The sequence below is a fragment of the Thunnus thynnus genome, chromosome 5 (assembly GCF_963924715.1).
Source record: "Thunnus thynnus chromosome 5, fThuThy2.1, whole genome shotgun sequence".
Taxonomy (NCBI): Eukaryota; Metazoa; Chordata; class Actinopteri; order Scombriformes; family Scombridae; genus Thunnus; species Thunnus thynnus.
Genome location: NC_089521.1, coordinates 292,697 through 312,670, shown reverse-complemented (window position 1 = coordinate 312,670; position 19,974 = coordinate 292,697). Strand labels below are relative to the sequence as shown.

Here is a 19,974-nt window from a genome sequence, read left to right as displayed (position 1 = left end):
ATGACTAAGGGCTGATCCAAGGCGAGCCTGGTCGGCCCTAACTATAAGCTTTATCAAAAAGGAAAGTTTTAAGCCTACTCTTAACCATAGAGAGGGTGTCTGCACCCCGGACCGAATCTGGTAGATGGTTCCATAGAAGAGGAGCCTGATAGCTGAAGGCTCTGCCTCCCATTCTACTTTTAAAGACTGTAGGAACCACCAGTAAGCCTGCATTCTGGGAGCGCAGTGTTCTAGTGGGATAATATGGTATTATGAGCTCTTCAAGATATGATGGTGCCTGACCATTAAGGGCTTTGTCAGTTAGGAGAAGGATTTTAAATTCTATTCTAGATTTTACAGGAAGCCAATGTAGCAAAGCTAAAATGGGAGAAATGTGATCTCTTTTTCTAGTTTTTGTCAATACACATGCAGCTGCATTCTGGACCAGCTGGAGAGTCTTTAGAGACTTGTTAGGGCAGCCTGATAATAAGGAATTGCAATAATCCAGCCTGGAAGTAACAAATGCGTGAACTAGTTTTTCTGCATCTTTTAGGGGCAGGATGTGCCTGATTTTTGCGATATTACGTAAATGAAAAAAGGCAGTCCTTGAGATTTGATTTATGTGGGAGTTAAAGGACATATCCTGATCAAAGATAACTCCCAGATTCCTTACGGTGGTGCTGGAGGCCAGGGTAATGCCATCCAGAGTAGCTATATCATTAGATAATGTGTTTCTAAGGTGTTTAGGGCCAAGCACAATAACTTCAGTTTTATCTGAATTTAGTAGTAGAAAATTGCAGGTCATCCAGGTCTTTATGTCCTTAAGGCATGCTTGGAGTTTGTTTAACTGATTGGTTTCATCTGGCTTCATTGATAAATATAGTTGGGTGTCATCTGCATAATAATGAAAACGGAGGATTCATCATTAACATGTACAAACTGAAATCGGTCTGATAAATAGGACTTAAACCAGGTTAATGCAGTTCCTTTAATGCCAATTAAATGTTCCAGTCTCTGCAAAAGGATTTGATGGTCGATTGTGTCGAATGCAGCACTAAGATCTAACAGGACAAGTATAGAGACAAATCCTTTGTCCGAGGCAGTTAGGAGGTCATTTGTGACTTTCATCAGTGCTGTCTCTGTGCTATGATGCGCTCTAAATCCTGACTGAAAATCCTCAAATAAACTATTGTTATGTAGAAAGTCACATAACTGATTGAAACTGAGAGAAATGGAAGGTTAGATATAGGTCTATAATTGGCTAAAACACCTGAATCAAGAGTAGACTTCTTAAGAGGAGGTTTAATTACAGCTACTTTAAAGGACTGTGGTACATAGCCTGTTACTAAAGACAGATTGTTCATATCTAGTAAAGAAGTGCTAACTAAGGGTAAGGCTTCCTTAAGCAACCTAGTTGGGATGGGGTCTAACAGACAGGTTGATGGTTTAGCTGAACAAATCATTGGAGTTAGTTCAGGAAAGTCGACTGGAGAAAAACAGTCCAAATATATGTCAGGATTTACAGCTGTTTCTTAGGTGCCTGTGTTTGGGGAGAGAACGATGCCTGTTGAGGGCAGGAGGTGGTTAATTTTGTCTCTAATAGTTAGAATTTTATCATTAAAGAAGCTCATAAAGTCATTACTACTGAGAGCTATAGGAAACCATGGATCAATAGAGTTATAACTCTTTGTCAGCCTGGCCAAAGTGCTGAAAAGGAACCTAGGGCTGTTTTTATTCTCTTCTATTGATGCTGAGTAATAGGCGGCTCTGGCATTACAGAGGGCCTTCCTATATGTTTTAAGACTATCTTGCCAGACTAAGCGAGACTCTTCTACTTTGGTGGAACGCCAAATCCTTTCCAATTTTTGCGATGTTTGCTTTAATTTGCGGGTTTGGGAGTTATACCATGGAGCTAACCTCTTATGTTTTATCATCTTCTTTTTTAAGGGGGCGATGGTGTCGAGTGTTTTTCTTAATGAGCCTGCAGCACTATCAACAAGATTATCAATTTGGGAGGGACTAAAGTTAACATAAGAGTCCTCTGTAGTATTGAGACATGGCACTGAATTCAGTACTGATGGAATTGCTTCCTTAAATTTATCTACAACACTATCAGACATCTAGTGAGGACATTTTTGTCTAATGGTGTGTAATCCAGTAGTAGGAATTCAAAAGTTATCAAAAAATGATCTGATAGAATAGGATTTTGTGGAAAAATTATTAAATATTCAATTTCAATCCCATAAATCAGAACAAGGTCTAGGGTGTGGTTAAGACAGTGAGTGGGATTATTTACACACTGAGGGAAGCCAATTGAGTCTAATAATGAGATAAATGCAGTGCTGAGACTATCATTATCAACGTCCACATGAATATTAAAATCACCTACTATAATTACTTTATCTGTACTAAGGACTAAATACGACAAAAACTCTGAGAATTCAGATAGGAATTCAGAGTACGGGCCAAGAGGACGGTACAGTATAACAAATAGAACTGGCTGTAAAGTCTTCCAGATTGGCTGAGAGAGACTAAGAACAAGACTTTTGAATGAGTTATAATTAAATTTAGGTCTAGGGTTGATGATTAGGCTTGAGTTAAAAATGGCTGCAACTCCTCCTCCTTGGCCAGTGTTTCGAGGAATATGAGTATTAATATGACTGGGGGGAGTGGATTCATTTAGGCTGACATATTCTTCATGACACAGCCAGGTTTCAGTAAGACAAAATAAATCAATATGATGATCTGAAATTAAATCGTTTACTAATACAGCTTTAGATGATAGAGATCTAATGTTCAAGAGTCCACATTTAATTATCTTATTTTGTTGTACTATTGCAGTAGTGGTTTTAATTTTTACTAGATTTTTATGAATGACTCCTCTTTTGTTTACTTTGGATTTAATTGATTTAAGTGGTCGGGGGACAGACACAGTCTCTATGTAGTTTTGGGTGGGTAACTGCTCTAATGGAAGCGCAGAGAAGCGTGTAGGACTGCAGCTCTGCTTCCTGGTCTCAACTCTGGGTTGTCATGGTTTTGGTCTACTAATAAACTCAGCCATATTTCTAGATATGAGAGCAGCTCCATCCAAAGTGGGATGTATGCCGTCTCTCCTAATCAGACCAGGTCTTCCCCAGAAAGTCTGCCAATTATCTATGAAGCCCACATCATTTGCTGGACACCACCTCGACAACCAGCGGTTGAATTGTGACATGCATACTGATCAGATTAGGCAGCGGTCCAGAGAAAATTACGGAGTCCGACATTGTTTTTGCAAATGTACACACCGACTCAACATTAATTTTGGTGACCTCCGATTGGTGTAATCGCAAATAAACTACACTTATTACACGTACCACTATCACTAAAGGAGACAGATGAATAACTAAACATTTGACACACCGAGCAAGAGAGAGCAGGAGAACGAGAGGGAGAGAGAGAAGCCATCGCTAACTGCTTAGTTTAAGTTAGCTGCTAATGCTAGCTGCAGAGCTAAAGTAACTAACAACTTGTGCGATTAGCGAGAAAAGTCGCTAAGAGAAAAGCACTGAGAGTGCTTGTGTAAAACTAGCGAAAGTTTAAATATACAGCAGGTATTAATCCACAGTAATGTGATATATATAGGAAAATCAACTGAGTTGAGAGCAGCAACAACGCTATCAGTAGACACAGTCGGCAACCGGAAATGATACAATATGCTTACCGTAGCATGTCAGCACGTCAAAAGAGTGTATTTCTTTGAGTCTTTCTCTTATAAATTTTGAGTTTAATGCTAAGTTATGGGTGACCTTAAGATTTATTGGCCCATCTGAAGATTTCTCACAACACTAGACTGTACTCTCTAATTTAGAGAGACCCAACAATTTCCCCATGAGCAAGCACTTGGCAAGAGCGGCAAGGAAAAACTCCCATTTAATGGGAGGACACCTCAAGCAGAACCGGGCTCTAAGCGGGCAGCCATCTGCCTTGACCGGTTGGGTTGAGAGAGAAAGAGGGAGGGGGAGAGGGGGGAAAGAGACACAGAGAAGCATAATAACAAAAATAATATCAATAACAACAATAATTAAAGCTGCAAGCAGCGTTGGTCGGGACCTCGCACTCTGGCCCTTCGGGATCAGACCATTTTGCTTTTTAAAAATGATATTTCTTACAAGTGTGGTGTGCTTTTATTTTGAAAGTTTGATTGACATGTGTACTGTCAGGTGTGTAGAGACAATAAGTAACTGCAGCTGGACACAGAAAAATACTCAATACATTTGAATGGAGAGTTTGAGTGAACCCACACCGTTTTGAACATTTACTGCTTCCACATAGTTTTAGATACAGACTTCATTTGAACTTTAAATGAGTCACAAGACTTTGACCTACAAATCTTGAATTTACATGTTTTTTCTATCTTTTACTTTTTTTGAGATATTAGAGTTTGACTTTTAAAGTCTTGTGTAGTGAGTGTGTATTGCAGAATGTTTCACAGCACTGAGGGAGTGACATCACCAGGAGCAGTTGGAGAGGAGGATTTTAGAGAACACTTCTTGTGAAATCTCCTCATAAATCCCATTACTTTGACCAAATCTAACATTAAAAATCATATTATAGTAGGAAATTTCTTGGCAAATCCATTGATACATGTTTGAAAGTGGTCAGACTTATAGTTTAGACATCAGCAGCCTCTGTTTGACACAAAGTTCATGCCCATAGATTGCCTCCCCATTGGTTTACATTGTAAGGTGTGATGTGGCACTTTCAGGGCTTATCAAATCCAAACCATTCGAGTTATTACAAAGTTACAACTTTTTTTCAGCACAGTGTCATAAGTCATGTATTAAAGATTGAAGCTGATACCATTAACACCCTCGGAGGAGATAGCATTTGCTCGGGGTCCAAAATTGGTGCAAAGTCTTATTTTGAAAGTCTGATTGTGGACTTCCTGTTGGATTTAGGTCAACGTATGATTTGTAGGGCTTGATAAGACAAATAATTGAGTTTTGGTTTGATCTCTCTACGACATTCCTACAGGCCATGGCGGGCATATTAGATACATAGGTGGCGCTATAGAGCACATTTTGGCACTTTAGGGGATCATTTTTACATTTTATCAAATTTTTCACCAGACCTGATGTGTGTGCCAAATTTGGTGAGTTTTTGAGCATGTTTAGGGGTCAAATTTAGGGTTGAAGTGGTGGATTAATAAAGAAAGAATAATAATCAAAGCTGCAAGCAGTGTTGAACAGGCCTTCGCGTCCTTGCGCACGTCGGGCCGCGGTGCCCATTCACTTGAATTTCAATTAGTAAATTGAAAACCCTTGATGAGTTTGTGTGTAAAACAAATTAATTTCCTAATTTTCATCAAGTCTATTTTTAGGAATGTAAGGACTTTTAACTAGGGATGTACGGCATTGGATTTTTGCCGATATCCGATATGCTGATATTTCCAAGTCATTGTGGCCGATTGCTGATGCCGATATATGCACATATTTTTACCAGCTGGCTGAGGAGGCTATTATGCATGCAAGCATAGATTATACTATGATCAAGAAAGACAATATATGAAGGAAGAACTTAGGAAGACTGGAGTTCAGTAGCTCAGCATTCAAGTTCTTCCCTCATATAGGCTATAGTCTTTCTTGATCATTAGTACAATATATGATTACATGTGCAATAGTCTCGTCAGCCAAGTGGGAAAAAATATGTGCATATATCAACATTGGCAATTGGCAAAAATGAAAGTCAAAAAGTAATCGTGTTAAATAATTGCGATCCAATATTGAACAAGATAATCATGATTATGATTTTTGCCATAATCGAGCACCCCTAAAAACAACATAAATTGTGATTTACATACACACACACACACACACACAGAGTTTAAATATGTATGTGATAAATTGTAAGTATGTGATGAATTGTTTTCTTTAAGAAACTGTTACTTGAACATTTTTCAGTGTGCTCCTAAAGTTATATGTGGGCTCCTACTTTTTTTCATTTAGGAGCACATGTACTCCTTGAAAAAAAGTAAGGATTGAACACTGCTGTCAGATGTGTAGAAACACTAAGTAACTGGAGTGTGAGGATTGAACACTGCTGTCAGATGTGAAGAAACACTAAGTAACTGGAGTGTGGCGCAGTCCAAGGGCTTCTGTCACAGGCATGTAGATGTTTAGAGACCTGGGCTGACAGGTCTTACTTTACCCCCCCCCAACCCAATTCTCTCTCTCCCTCTCAGCTGCAGAGAAGGATTTCAGAGTACTCTTCTTGTGAAATATCCTCATAAATCCCATTACTTTGGCCAAATCTTACATAAAAAATCACATTTTTTTGTAGGAATTTTCGTCGTGAATCCATTGATACAGGTTTGAAAGTGGTCGGACTTATAGTTTAAACGTCAGACGCCCCAGTTTGGCACAAAGTGCCCAGAGATTGCCTGCCCATTGGTTTACATTGTAAGGTGTGATGTCTCACTCCAACTTTCAGGGCTCACTAGATCTAAACCATTCGAGTTATTACAAAGTTTTTAATAACTTTTGTTCAGCACAGTGTGATAAGTCATGTATTAAAGTTTGAAGCCGATACCATTAACGCCCTAGGAGGATATAGCGTTTATTCAAGGTCCAAAATTGGCACAAACTCGTACTTTGAAATTGAGATTGCGGACTTCCTGTTGGATTTAGGTCAGGGGTGTCAGCATATGATTTGTAGGGCTTGATGAGACGAATAATTGAGTTTTGCTTTGATTTCTCTATGACATTCCTACGGGCTGTGGCGGCCGTTTTAGATACATAGGTGGCGCTCTCGAGTGCATTTTGGCACTTTGGGGGTTAATTTTTACATTTTATCAAATTTTTTACCAGACCTGATGTGCGTGCCAAATTTGGTGAGTTGTTGAGCATGTTTAGGGGGTCAAATTTAGGGTTGAAATGGCGTATTAATAAAGAAAGAATAATAAGAAAGAAACAAACACACAAAATACAATAGGGTCTTCGCCCTTTGGGCTCAGGCCCCAATAAGAAGAAGAAGAAAGAAACAAACACACAAATACAATTGGAAATACAGGTGGACCTTTATTGAACATGGAAAGGACAACTGTTTTGGGGGGTTTTTGGCGTCTGACCAGAACCATTTTTGGCCAGGGACACAATGTCGCTGTCTGAACCATGTTTGCTGGGTTACTATCTAAGTGAAACACTTGCATAGTCAAGCGAATTATAGGCCTCCTCTTCCTCATGATAGCGTGGACTGTGCGAAACATATTTGTCATTCTGGTTGTTGCTTGTTCTGTCATTGTTGTCAGAGCCCTCACAGCAGGGGATGATAACACAGGTAACGTAATGTTGTGTGAGGCAATTTTGGTGACACCTTGATTTTTCATGATCCTTGATGTTTTCAAGTTTAATTATTGTTGTGCCGAGGACAAATGAATCGTTTCTTAGTTTGTCTCTTGCATGTTGGCAGCAAACAATGCAAGGCATTGTGGTTTTAAGCTTCATATTTTAGCCAGGATCTTGGGGCTCCTGTGTTGTCCAGACGACACCTCTTGTATAAAACGCTGACCTTCATGACTTTCCTCTTCGTCTTCATGCTTTCTTTTTGGTGACTTAACACTGGGACTGTGTCGCCACATCTCTAATAACATGTAACGCTCACACAGCCTTCTTCTTCTTTCTTCTTCTTCTTTTTGGTTTGTTGGAGGTTGGCAAACAACAAATTGGTGCATTACTGCTACCAGTTGGTATGGAGTGTGGCTCACAGTGTCTATTATTCACAATATTCATAAAAAAAGCTCATATCTTCTCAATCAAATCAGTTTGTTTAAGAGTTGATTTCTTTTGTAGAATATCTATTAGATGAAAGTGTACTTTTATCTTTCTGAGGTTTTGAATCAGATGCCATCTTTCTGCCTCATATTTCTGACAGTGTTGTATAACATGCTCTACTGTTTCTTCTTGCCCACTTTATATTCACATCTGCCTGTATTGTGTTTACCTATTTTGAATAGTGTACTGTTTAGTCCAATGTTTCCTAATCTAAGTCTTGATATCTCTAAGTCTCATCTCTCCTGTTCCTTCCTGCACACCTCTTTTCTCTACTCTCTACTATATCCCTTGCTCTCTTCTTCCCATTGCTTTTGCCACCTTTCCTTCAGTCTCTGCTTAATAATGCTCTTGGCTAACACAGCCATTGTGCAGAGAGCACCAAATAGTAGTAAGCTGCCTTGATTTGATTCACTGAATCACTGACGTCACGATAGATACGGTGGATGAGGGTCACATTATTTCCTGCTGGTCTAAGCATATAAAAACCACAGTGATGTAAAGTCGGCCTATATGCTGTGAATCAAAAGTATTTACTTGCCAGCTGGCCAGTGACCCCAATTTATTTTTCTGCCAACCCCAAAATTTACACACATTTGGCACTTGATGGGTGTTAATCTTGAACCCTGATAAAAAGTAAATCCTGTGTTGTGGATCAGATCCATCTGTATATATTGGAACACATGCACGATACAGCGTTTGTAACCTATCTTTTCTGACTTAATGGCATGTCTCTAGCTACTATGACGGTTTCTCTCTCCCAACATGGGAGTAGTTCTTTTGTTCTTGGATGTTGACACCCATAGTCTAACACTGATCTAACCAGTGTTACATTAATATTTTTCATTGCACATCTGCTTGCTCCACATTCTGACCCTGTTAAACATTAGGGTTAGGGTTAGCTTATTTTATGAATATGTTCATTCCATAATAACCTTGCACCAAACAATACCATAAAAATCAAAACGTTTTCACCTGCTCTAACCTTTGCCTATACATCTTTATCTGTGTATCGGCAGCTCTCTTTCTAGTGAACATCAATGTTTCCCCTTTTCCACAAGGTTCCGTCATTAGTAAACAATAACTACCCAATATTTCCCTGAACTTAGAAAAAACATAATTTATCATAATGGAAAAGAGTATTGGACCAGTGACACTGCCCTGAGGAGTACTGAGGATTTGCTTTTTTATCAACATCTGCCATACATCTTCTTGAGAAGGCTGTCCCAATCCTGACTTGAATAAATCTATCAAATAAAAAGTCTTTAATTCAATTAAATGTTTTCCTGCTATTGCTATCATATATAAATTTATCATGAATCCCTCCTTATCATATGCCTTTCCCACATCAAAGAAAACTGCCATTACAGATTGTTAATTAATCTGGACTTTCTGTGTGCTTCTACACAGTTTTTCAAGTCTGTTTTAAAATAACAGTCAGGTGCCCATATGAACACTAAATGGGCTTACAAAAAAAGGGAAATTGGCACTAAAACAACTGTAACATTGAAAGCTATCTACTTGATTTGACTCATTCAGAAAGCTGAAGCTTCATATTAGCTTCAGATAAATTTTTAAATACATATTTGCACAGAAGGAGGACTGTGGATTTTGTCTCCCATCTCTTGCATTGTAATTGCATTATGAAGGGATCTTCTAATGGTCGGTATGCACAGGAGGAATGATTACAGCAAGAGAAACCTATTTCAGTGTTCATCTGGGCTCCCCTGACTGTTGTTTTAAGACAGACTTAAAAAATTGTGAATCTTTCCTTTATGGCAAGAAACAGAAGTACAGATGTAGTGAATGAGTTTATGGTTATATGGATTGCAAATATACAGACTGTTCACATTTTTACTGAAGGCTCAAAGGATCTAAGGTTCTGCAGTTGCACTTCCAAGTCACATGAAATATGCAAATGCACTTAAAATGTCTTAAGCATGTATACAGTTGAGTTGTACCCTATGCCATTTTGATGAATTGAAAAAATCAAACCAAATAGAGTCCTAGTCTGTAGTGATTCAGTCTCTGCACTGTCTTGTCTTATGTCACTTGTGTCCAGTAATTGTCAAGACTACTATTCAGAGTAATTGCAATACATTCAAGAGTAATGAAACAAAGCACTGAGGTCATATTCATGTGGGTTCCTGCTCACATAGGCACTCTGTGTAATGTAAGAGTGGACAAATTAACCAAACAAGCAGTTACAAAAGGGAAATAGATTGAGATGAGGGGAGAGATTCCCGATCCATACTCCATTCCAGTTGGTGGCGGTAATGCACCATAACATTGTTTGCCAATCGCCATAAAAATCAAGAAGAATAAGAGGCAGCAGCAGTAGCAGCAGCAGCAGAAGAAGAAGAAGAAGAAGACGACGACACTGCATTTAATAAACAAATATCCCTCAGCATTATGTGACCTTTGTCAAATAGAGGAATCAGTGAAGCATGTCATTTTGCACTGCAATAGGTACTCTCGAGAGCGAGAATTATCAAAGAGCGAAATCAGGAAGAGTGGAGGGGAAGAATAGAGTTTGAGAAGTGTATTTACAATTGGGTTAGGGAGTCTGTTCCACTACTTGAAAGAAACTGGACTGATCAACAGAATTTAGCATTCAGGACATTTTTTCCCCTCTTTTTTCTGATGTGTTCATAGGGGTAGATAACTCTGGTTCACACCCCAACATAGTGGGTGGCGGTAATGCACTTTTACGCTGGTTACCACCCGCCATAAAACGGAAAGAAGAAGAAGAGGAGGAGGAGGAGGAGTAGGAGGCGGCGGCGGCAGCAGAGGAAGAGGAGGATGAAGAGGCGGCTACACGCACACTGCCTCTGCCCGGTTATTCTGTGAAAATGTCCGTTATCCAAACACTGAGAGCATTTGTTAATCAAAGACTAGCTGCGGCAGTAGAAGAGATCTTTGTGCTGCTGGAAACAACTATATGTAACTATGAAGAAGAGATTGGTCGCCAGCCCAGGCTGCTGGTGGATGTTGTCAAGCCTGAGACCAACGTAAGCAAAGCAGGTTTGTAGAAGGGCTTTCTTTCACTGCGACTTCACTAGTGTCATTCAAGCGACATGAAAACACTTTCACTTTCGCCCAAACAGTCTTAGCTTTAAAACAACTAACAGAACAGCACATTAGCAGTTATCCTCCCACAGCTGCGTCAAGTACAGCCAGTTAAAGGTCGTAGTTGAGCAATTCAGACCTAGTAATAAAAGCGTGAAGTGAGACGTTCAACTGATGAATGAAATGGAAGAGAATATCTCACCTATGCAAATTAATGGTTCTTTTTTTTTCTTAGAAAAAATGTCCCAAAATCTTCTCAAATGTGAATATATATTTATATCTTCTATTTTTCTATTATGGTAAACAGAACATCTTTAGTTTTGGACTGTTGGTCATAAGACATTTGAAGATGTCAGTATGGACACTGAGAACTTGTTATGGAAAATATTCTGAAATGATAGATCAGGAAAATAACTGGCATAGTAATTGATAATGAAATGAATTGTTAATTGCAGTCTTACACCAGTTTGTGCCTATCATGTATCAGCATACATTCTGGTGACAGAGGTAACCATTGGTTTCTCTAAAAGAAGAGCCAGAAGGTCATTTGCATGTGTTGCTCTTCTGACAGTGTTTCCAGAATTCACAAAAGACTCTTCTAACCATCTGGATGAAAAATACTTTGCCTGCTGAATCATAAGAAATATGTTTAACCTATTTCCCAAGTTGTCCCTCTTTTTCTGTGCCAATACAAAGATGGCAGCCCATCGGCTACCTGGAAAGGAAACAGAGTCACAATTTGGGAAACAAGTCAAAAATCTTTTTTTATAATGCAGCAGACAGATTTTTTGTTCATCCAGATAGTTAGAAGAGTCTTTGGGGATTCTTGAAATACCTTCAGAACAGCAGTAAGTGTTTTTAAACGACCCTCTGGGTTTTTAAAACATTGCTAGTTAATTATCTTTTAAAGACCTCTGTGACCCAAATGCATGCTATTACATCAGAGGCACACATTGGGGCTACCTTAAACTCTATTCTACCATTTCTCTACGGGGGCGGTACTGCCCCCCACAGTGCGTTCAGAGAACATCGGGGAGCGCTGGAAGCAATTTTTCAAAAAGGGGGCGTTGAAGTGTTCTTGGGGGTTCTGTGTGTGTCTGTTTTTAATGCCAGTTTAGTTCGAATGCACATTTTCACAATTTTATCATTAGACTCCACGGTTTTCCTGTTTTTTCGCAGCACTGTCAACACAAGCACAAGTCTATTTTCCTCAGTTTTACACGTGTAACTACAGTCAAATTTGTGTATTGAGCCGTGTAATACTGTACCTGAAAGCCTCCTGTGTAGACACGGAGCTCTCACTGATGCTGCTATGCTATACTGTGTTTTGCTGTCATTTATGGTTGCGCTAGCTTCTCTGTCCCCTTCTCTGCTCTATTTGTCAGTGCTTGTGTTTAGCTTAGTTTGTAATGTTTATAAAAAATTTGGTACATTCTTGTAAACTTAGCTACTGCCTAGCTTTAGCTACTGGCTTAAACCAGCCCCTCCTCTCAACCAGCAGCAGAGGAGGACAGAGGACAGGAGGAATGTGTGATATTGACTGATGTCTCTGTTCTTCATTCTTTCTAAACTTCACTCAGTATTTTAATGCCAGGAATAATATTCATTTACTGACATTTTTGATTTCTTTCCAGTGAGATATTATTCGATTTATATAGTGACTTTGCTGATAGAAACATTACTGCTGCTGCTGTGGAAACAATATTTTGTCATATTTAGTATAGAAATGTAGTCTAATCCTGAATTTTTTAAAAAAAAAGATAATTTTAAAAAAAATGGTCACCAAAAACAAGCAATAAGAGTATTGATAAAGAACCGGGTGATAAGTGTAGGCCTATGATTTAAGATAAAGATAAAATTTCAACCATGCCCGTCCCTACTGCTGTCTTGTGGCTACAGCCTGACTGTGGCAGGATGAGAAAATCGCAATTCAACTCCATTCACTGAGAGCCTGTTTTACGAATGTTTTGTGGTTATTATTTTTTATGGCACTGTTGGTACGGGTAGGAGTGTGTTTGGTTATTAGTAATAATTCATAATTATCATAGATAATCAAAATATTATTAATATCAATAATTTGGGAACCAACTGGTGATAGCACACGGGAAGGCACCAATATGTTGGATCTTTGAGGAGCACAGTTGGTTATTAGCAATAAATAAGCATTATCAGTGATAATTAATTTATTATAAAACTTAATAGAATTATTAATATGAATTAACAAAGATGGGGCACTATCCGGAAACCGGGACCAATAACCAAACAAGGTAGTCTCATAAAAGAGTTCACCACATTCATGGATGAACAAAGAAGGGTTGAATTCGAGTGCTGACCCCTTCAATCAGCCACTATTCTCAATATATAAAACACAATAATGACAAAAGGACTTCTCTTTAAAGATATATCAATGTTTAGGTTAACAGATGCTTAATTCAATAGACTACTATTCTAAAATCTAATTCTACCTAGGCAAACACAAAGAGATATGTACAGGTTGAACACATACAGGTGAATGCACGTGTGTGTGTGTGTGTGTGTGTGTGTGTGTGTGTGTGTGTGTGTGTGTGTGTGTGTGTGTGTGTGTGTGTGTGTGTGTGAGTGTGTGTGTGTGAGTGTGTGATGGCAACGTCATCTGGCATGATGACGTCGAGGGTTTGGGACACAGACGTGACTATGGGAGGAAGTCACATCACACGAGAACCAAATGGCGGAAGTATGGCGGTGTCTTGGTTAGACAATAGCAAGATCGCTCCGCCAGGTGATCGGCATCTTGAAGTCACCCAGTTCTGTGAAAAACACGTGCCTGATGGCGGATAAGGACGAACATATATGCGTGTGTGCGCACGCGCATGTGTGCGCGTGCTAGTCGCAAGAGAGGAAAGAAAGAGACGAGAAAGTGATTGTGAGGGGGAGAGAAGCGGTTCCTTTGTCCACAGAGGGCGTGTGTAAGGACGGCAGTCTGTAATGCACATTGTCTGGGTTCTGATCGGCAAAGCAACTTACTTTCTCCCTCACGGTGGTACAAACACAGCAGTTGTCCTGAGTGGGACAAACACGAAAACAGCCTAAACACAACTAAACAGGCAGCAAACGTAAAATACTCTTCAGAGTAAAGCAGGACAAATGGACTCATTCACACAAGAAAATGATAGCAATAAAGCTTAAAAAGCTAAAAGCTAACAAAACAACAACAGCACTGAAGTTGAAGGTAAAGAAACAAACTAACACTGCCTCTGCCCAGATGTAAGCCTCGTACTTGGTCGCTTCAGAAAGCGAGCAGGGTGTGTGTTATGTCCGTCTTTCAGTCCGGCTCGGTTTCTCAGCTCAGATGCTGACGGTGCTGTGCCGCTGTCGGAGGGCTTAACGGTGAGCTGGTCCTCAGCAGCGTGGCGGAGAAAACAGCAGTCGACTTAGTGTAAGAAGAGCGGGGCAGAGAAGTTCCACGTCTTCCTGAAGAAACTCTGTTTCTTCCTTCTGCAGGAAGTGAGAGCGCTGGTTGCAGCAGCGGTCTCTCTTGGATCCAGGGATGGTGTTCGGGTGAACATGGCGAAGTCTCGTCTTGTCCGGCGAGGAGAGATTCTTCTGATCGGTGGGGGAAAACATGTGCGTGGGGTACCCTCTGTAGTCAAGCTGACTCACAGTGGGGCAGAGGTTTCCCCCTAGCTCAGTCGGCATGGAAAGGCGTGTTCTTCAGGATACATTCACTTTTTAAAGGGGCGGTGATGTCACGGCTGTGTCATCATGACGCTCCTCTGTGCAAGAGCGTCTCTGCCAATGAGGGACTGTTTGAGACTATTTCCTGTTTAGCACCTAGGTGTGAAATTTGCAAAGCATCAGTGGAAATGGAGTCCAAAATGGACTCCCTTTGTCTCAGGGAGTCCAGAGTCCTAGCGCCTTTATCAGTCTTTCATCAGCCTTTATCAGCATGCAGGCCTTTCTTTGTGTGACCTCATAGCATGAGGCCCAACAGCACACAGTGTGTTTTTTTTTTAATAAATATTGTAATGATAATAGAAAATAAATAAAATTGTGTGAAAATGTATAGTTTTTAGCCAAATAACATCAAATTTTCTAGGGGGAGGACCCCCAAACCCCCCCACCCAAACCCCTGTGGGCCTTTGACCTGGTTATTTCATTTGACACTCTCTGCCAGACCACTGCAGGTATGATTATTTAATCAACTGAATAACAATAACATATCATATCAAAATGATGCAGAAAAAAAAGTGCCACCAAGTATTCTATTGAATACCTTAGCTATGGCTTTTTTCAGTAGCCTTAGACTTTTTCCTTGGTAGGCTGCTCTTGTTTTCTGTTGGAACAATTAAGAAGAATGCTCCTTGTTTGGCACCGGCACCAAATTACTGCTTTCTGACTGGCTGCTGTTCATGATCAGTAACAAGACTTAAAGTTTGAATGTCAAATTTCTAACCGTTGCATTTGTTTAGCACTCATAAATATGATTTCTATTCACATTTTTTTTGCTCCCTGGGTAACTAATGATAATGATATTCCAACCGTCCAGTTAAACAAATCTGTTATTTGGCATCCAATGACATGCTTGTAATGACAGAAAAGAATAATAATCAACATTAATATTGAGGGAAGACATTTAGCCTACATTTCAATTGATGGGTGGCGGTAAGGAACATGGATAATGGATAGGGGGGCACTGGCACAAAAAAGGTTGAGAGCCAGTTCTAGCCATATGTGCGTGCTGTGTATTAATTTCCTTAAATAAATGTTTTTTTTTCCCTATGAAATGAAAGGATAGGATAATACCACTGACGTCTCATTCGCAGATCTTCTTTTATGGACATGACAATGCTTCAATGTTTCAATGTTTCAATTTCAATGAAAATAAGAATAATCATTTGGAACTATGATTCCTAAGACTGGTCTGTAATGGAGGTGGGGCATTTTATCAGTCATTTATATTACTAGCTAGCTGCTTTTAGTTAGCCTTCAATTTAAATAGCAGTGAAAAAAAGCACTTTGTGTAAATTTGTCACACATTGCTATCTTATTCCTCCGTGCTGTAGACCTCCGTTGTTGTCTAAAAACTATAAAAAACACATCATTGAAATACACTGCTGTTCTGGGTGACATGTTCCTTCATCATTATGAGACTGGGTGTGGTAATTGTTAGGAAATGGCTCTACAGAAGTAACAGCAATCACGTATTCAGTCTCCAGAGAGTAGTTCTCTGTAAGGCAGACACCATTGAGCATGCACCTGAATGCATTTTTCTTTTTTTTTTACAGCTTTGCCAGCTTGTTGTGCTACATATCACAACTTCTTGACTTTGTACTAAAGTTCTTTGAGGAATTTATAATGTAATATTTTTTGGACAATAGGGGTCTACAGCACAGAGGAATGAGATATATCAAGCTTTGGATACACACAATACTTGTTAGTCGATCAGTTCAATGTTGGTTTGGTTTTGCATATGAGACTTGTTGACAAGAGAAGGCCTACATGTAACCTGTGAAGCCTGACCACGAGGTGCTCTTTCCTTTGTCCCCCTGAGACAAAGGAACAGCACCAAAAACGCTGGGAGTTGGATGGGAGTCCATTGCAAACTCCATTTCCAGTGATGCTTTGCGATTTTCACACCTCAGCAGGGAACAGTCAACATACAGTCTCTCATTGGTGGAGACGCTCCTGCACAGCGGAGTATCCTGATGACACAGCCATGACATCACCACCCCTTTTAAATCAGAGCACGCCCTGAAAAATACGCCTTCATTGTGAACTGAGCCAGGAGTCCCTCTGTGAGTCAGCTTCGCTAACGTAGGTACCCCACGCATGTGTTTTTCCCTCACCGAAGACTCCCCTCGCTGGACAAGACGAGACTTCGCCCGTGTTCACCCGAACACATTCCTGGATCCAAGAAAGACCGCTGCTGCAACCAGGGCCCTCAAATCCCCCCTCAGGAGTAAGAAACGGAGTTTTTTCAGGAAGACGTGGAACTTCTCTGCCCCGCTCCTCTTCACCTAGTTGACTCTGCTGTTTTCTCCGCCATGCTGCTGAGAATCAGCCAGCTGCCGTGAGATTCGCCGACCGTGCGAGAACAGCCACCGTCTGCATCCAAGCCGAGGACAGAGCCGGACAGAACTGGACAGAAAGACATACTTCACACACACCCTGCTCGCTTTCTGAAGCGACCAAGAGGTCTAAGTCTGGGCAGAGGCAATGTTATGTTAGTTTCAGCTTAAGTACTTAAGTAAGCTTTATTGCTATTGTTGTCTTTGTGAATTGATGGACCACTGAGTCCATTTGTTCTGCTCCATTTTGTTCTTACTCTGAAGAGTATTTAAAGTTTGCTGCCTGTCTAGTTCACCACGCTAGACTGTTTTGTGTTTGTCCCGCTCGGGACTACTGCTCTGTTTGTGCAACCGTGAGTGAGAAAGTAAGTTGCTTTGTCGATTGGAAATCAGACAACGTGCGTTACAGACTGCTGTCCGTACGCACGGTCTCTGTGGACAGAGGAACCGCTTCTCTCCCCTTCACGGTCGCTTCCCTCCTCTTTCTTCCCTCTCTTGTGATTAACCCACACACATGCAGAAACATGCGCACACATGCACATATACAGACACATCTTCTGACACTTCTGACGGTCAGATAACGTTGGATAGAGCGCTGCTCCATCTGTCCTTATTCACCATCAGACACGTGTGTTTTACACAGAACTGGGTGAGTGCAAGACGCCGACCACCAGCCACCACCGTACTTCCGCCATTCAGTTCTCATGTGACGTGACTTCCTCCCATAGTCACATCCGCTTCCCAAACCCTCAATATCATCCCGCCAGATCACGTTGCCATCTTGTCACACACACACACACGCACTCACCTGCATGTGTTCAACCCTATACATAGCTGTTTGTGTTTGTTTTGGTAGAATTAGATTTTAGAATAGTTGTTTATTGATCAAAGCTTTCATTAACTTTGTTAATTTTGCTAAGCGTAATAAACACTGTTATATCTTTAACAAGAAGTCTTTTGTCATTATTGTGTTTAATATATTGTGAAAAGTGGCTGATTGAGGGAGTCAGAGCTCGAATGTATACCTTCTGTGTTCACCTGTGAATATTGATATCCCTCAGATATCAATATTCAATATTAATATTCTAGGTGAACTCTTTTGGGACTACCTTGTTTGGTTATTGGTCCTGGTTTCTGGGTGGTGCCCCGTACTTGTTAATTCATATTAATAATTCTATTAATTTTTTAATAAATTAATTATCACTGATAATTGTTAATTATTGCTAATAACCAACTGTGTTCCTCACAGATCTGACAGTTGTCCTCCCTGTGAGGTTTTTTAACAGTTGGTGCTCGAATTATTGATTAATATTAACAATATCTTGATTTCATAATCCATAATTATCTATAATTATGAATTATTACTAAAACACATTCCTACCAGATCCAACAGTAATAATGTTGAGTATTTATAAGAGCGAAAAAAAAACATCTTCGAGCTACCTAGCTCGTCATCAGAGATTGATTTGCTTAAGCGAATAATTGCTGATTAACATAATCAGTAGCTTCTAGCTGCTCAGTACTGAAAGCTTCAGAATCCTTTCTTTTCAGCTGTCGTGATCCATTCAACCTGTGAATGTTAGCATGCTAGTCTACGTGACAACATTAGTTTATCGGTGTGTCTTGGAGGAAATTAAGGCAGACTGTCTGTATGAACCTTGAGTCCAGGCATGTTTACCAATTAGCAAAGTATCATTATGATTTATATTAATACCTGTTTGTACTTCATCTTCACCTCCAGATGTTCTAAAACTTATTGTCAGGAAAGAAGGGCAGCAGGAGTGGAGCTCCAGTGTGGACCGTCAGGACCCAGAGTCCCCACACATTAAAGAGGAACAGGAGGAACTCTGCATCATTCAGGATGGAGAGCAGCTTCAAGGAATGGAGCAGGCTGATATCACAAAGTTCCCAATTACTCCAGTCATTCCTGTAAAAAGTGAAGATGAAGACGAAACTCAGTCCTCACAGCTTCATCAAAGACAAATTGAGAAGAACAGAGAGGCAGAGCCTCCAGCCAGAAGCTCAGCTCAACAGATGGAAACAGACACTGACAGTGGTCAGCTGCTGTCTTTGTATTGCTGTGAGTTAGAGACTGAAAATGGTAATGATGATTGTAAGGAGACAAGAGACACACTGATGAATGAGAGCACTGTGAATCATAGTAAATCCCACACCCATGAGAGGCCATTCAGTTGTACAGTGTGTGATAAAAGATTTGGCTGCAAAGGAAATCTGCATGCCCACATGAGAAGCCATACAGGGGAAAAGCCTTTCACCTGCTGTGTTTGCAACAAAGGTTTTAGTGCAAAGGTCAATCTGAAGACTCATATGAGAAGTCATACAGGTGAGAAACCATTCAGCTGCTCAATGTGTAACAAAAGTTTTAGTCAGAAGAAGACATTAGTCATACACTTGAGAAGTCATACAGGGGAGAGACCATTTAGTTGCTCATTTTGTAGTAAATGCTTTAGTGAAAATGGAACTTTGAAGAGACACATCAGAGTTCATACAGGAGAGAAACCATACAACTGCAGTGTTTGTGGACGAAACTTTAGTTTGCTGTCACATGTTAAGTAACAAGTAAAGCTGCCTGGTTTGTGTTTTCAGATTGATGTTTGGATGAAGCTTTGTTCAGACCCCAAACAACAGTGTTAAAAAAAAAATACAAGAAACTATGTGACTTTAGTGCCACTAGGTACCAGTGAGACCGTGAAATCCTTGAGTTTGAAGGCTTATCAGATGCCAAAACACCGTACAGTGGTTTATTAGACTATAAGATAGGATTTTATACCTCTGGAAAGTCATCATGGCAGCAGTCATTTTACAAATGAATCTACCAGGAATGTGCACTTGAAGGTATTGGATTGGCAAAGGCACTGCTTTGCTGGATGACATTGCATTGCATTGTTGGAAAAGTTAATGAATAGTTGGTCTGCTAATGTAAAGCTCGATTTATAGTCGACACAAAGGCTGGATTAAAAAAAATAGTTTATGGTTAATTGTGATTTTTACTTGTATGATCCAGTATCAATTATTGAAATCCCAAAATTGATCTTTGCATTTTCTCAGTA

At 40.1% G+C, this 19,974-nt stretch overlaps 1 protein-coding gene across 5 annotated transcripts in view; it reads left to right on the top strand.

Moving 5' to 3' along the window:
- Positions 1 to 10,126: 10,126 nt before the first annotated feature.
- Positions 10,127 to 19,974, top strand: part of LOC137182432 (oocyte zinc finger protein XlCOF6-like) — a 42,716-nt gene continuing 32,868 nt past the window's right edge. For 4 of the 5 annotated variants that reach the window (XR_010928327.1, XR_010928329.1, XR_010928328.1 and 1 more), the window contains exons 1-2: positions 10,127 to 10,811; positions 18,645 to 19,247. Coding sequence is in view for 2 of the 5 variants with exons in the window: in XM_067588638.1 (XP_067444739.1) it covers positions 10,640 to 10,811; positions 18,645 to 19,247 (775 nt within the window). In the remaining 3 variants the exon portion in view is untranslated. The remainder of the gene's footprint in view (positions 10,812 to 18,644; positions 19,248 to 19,974) is intronic. The other variant, XM_067588639.1, reaches the window with a different exon arrangement.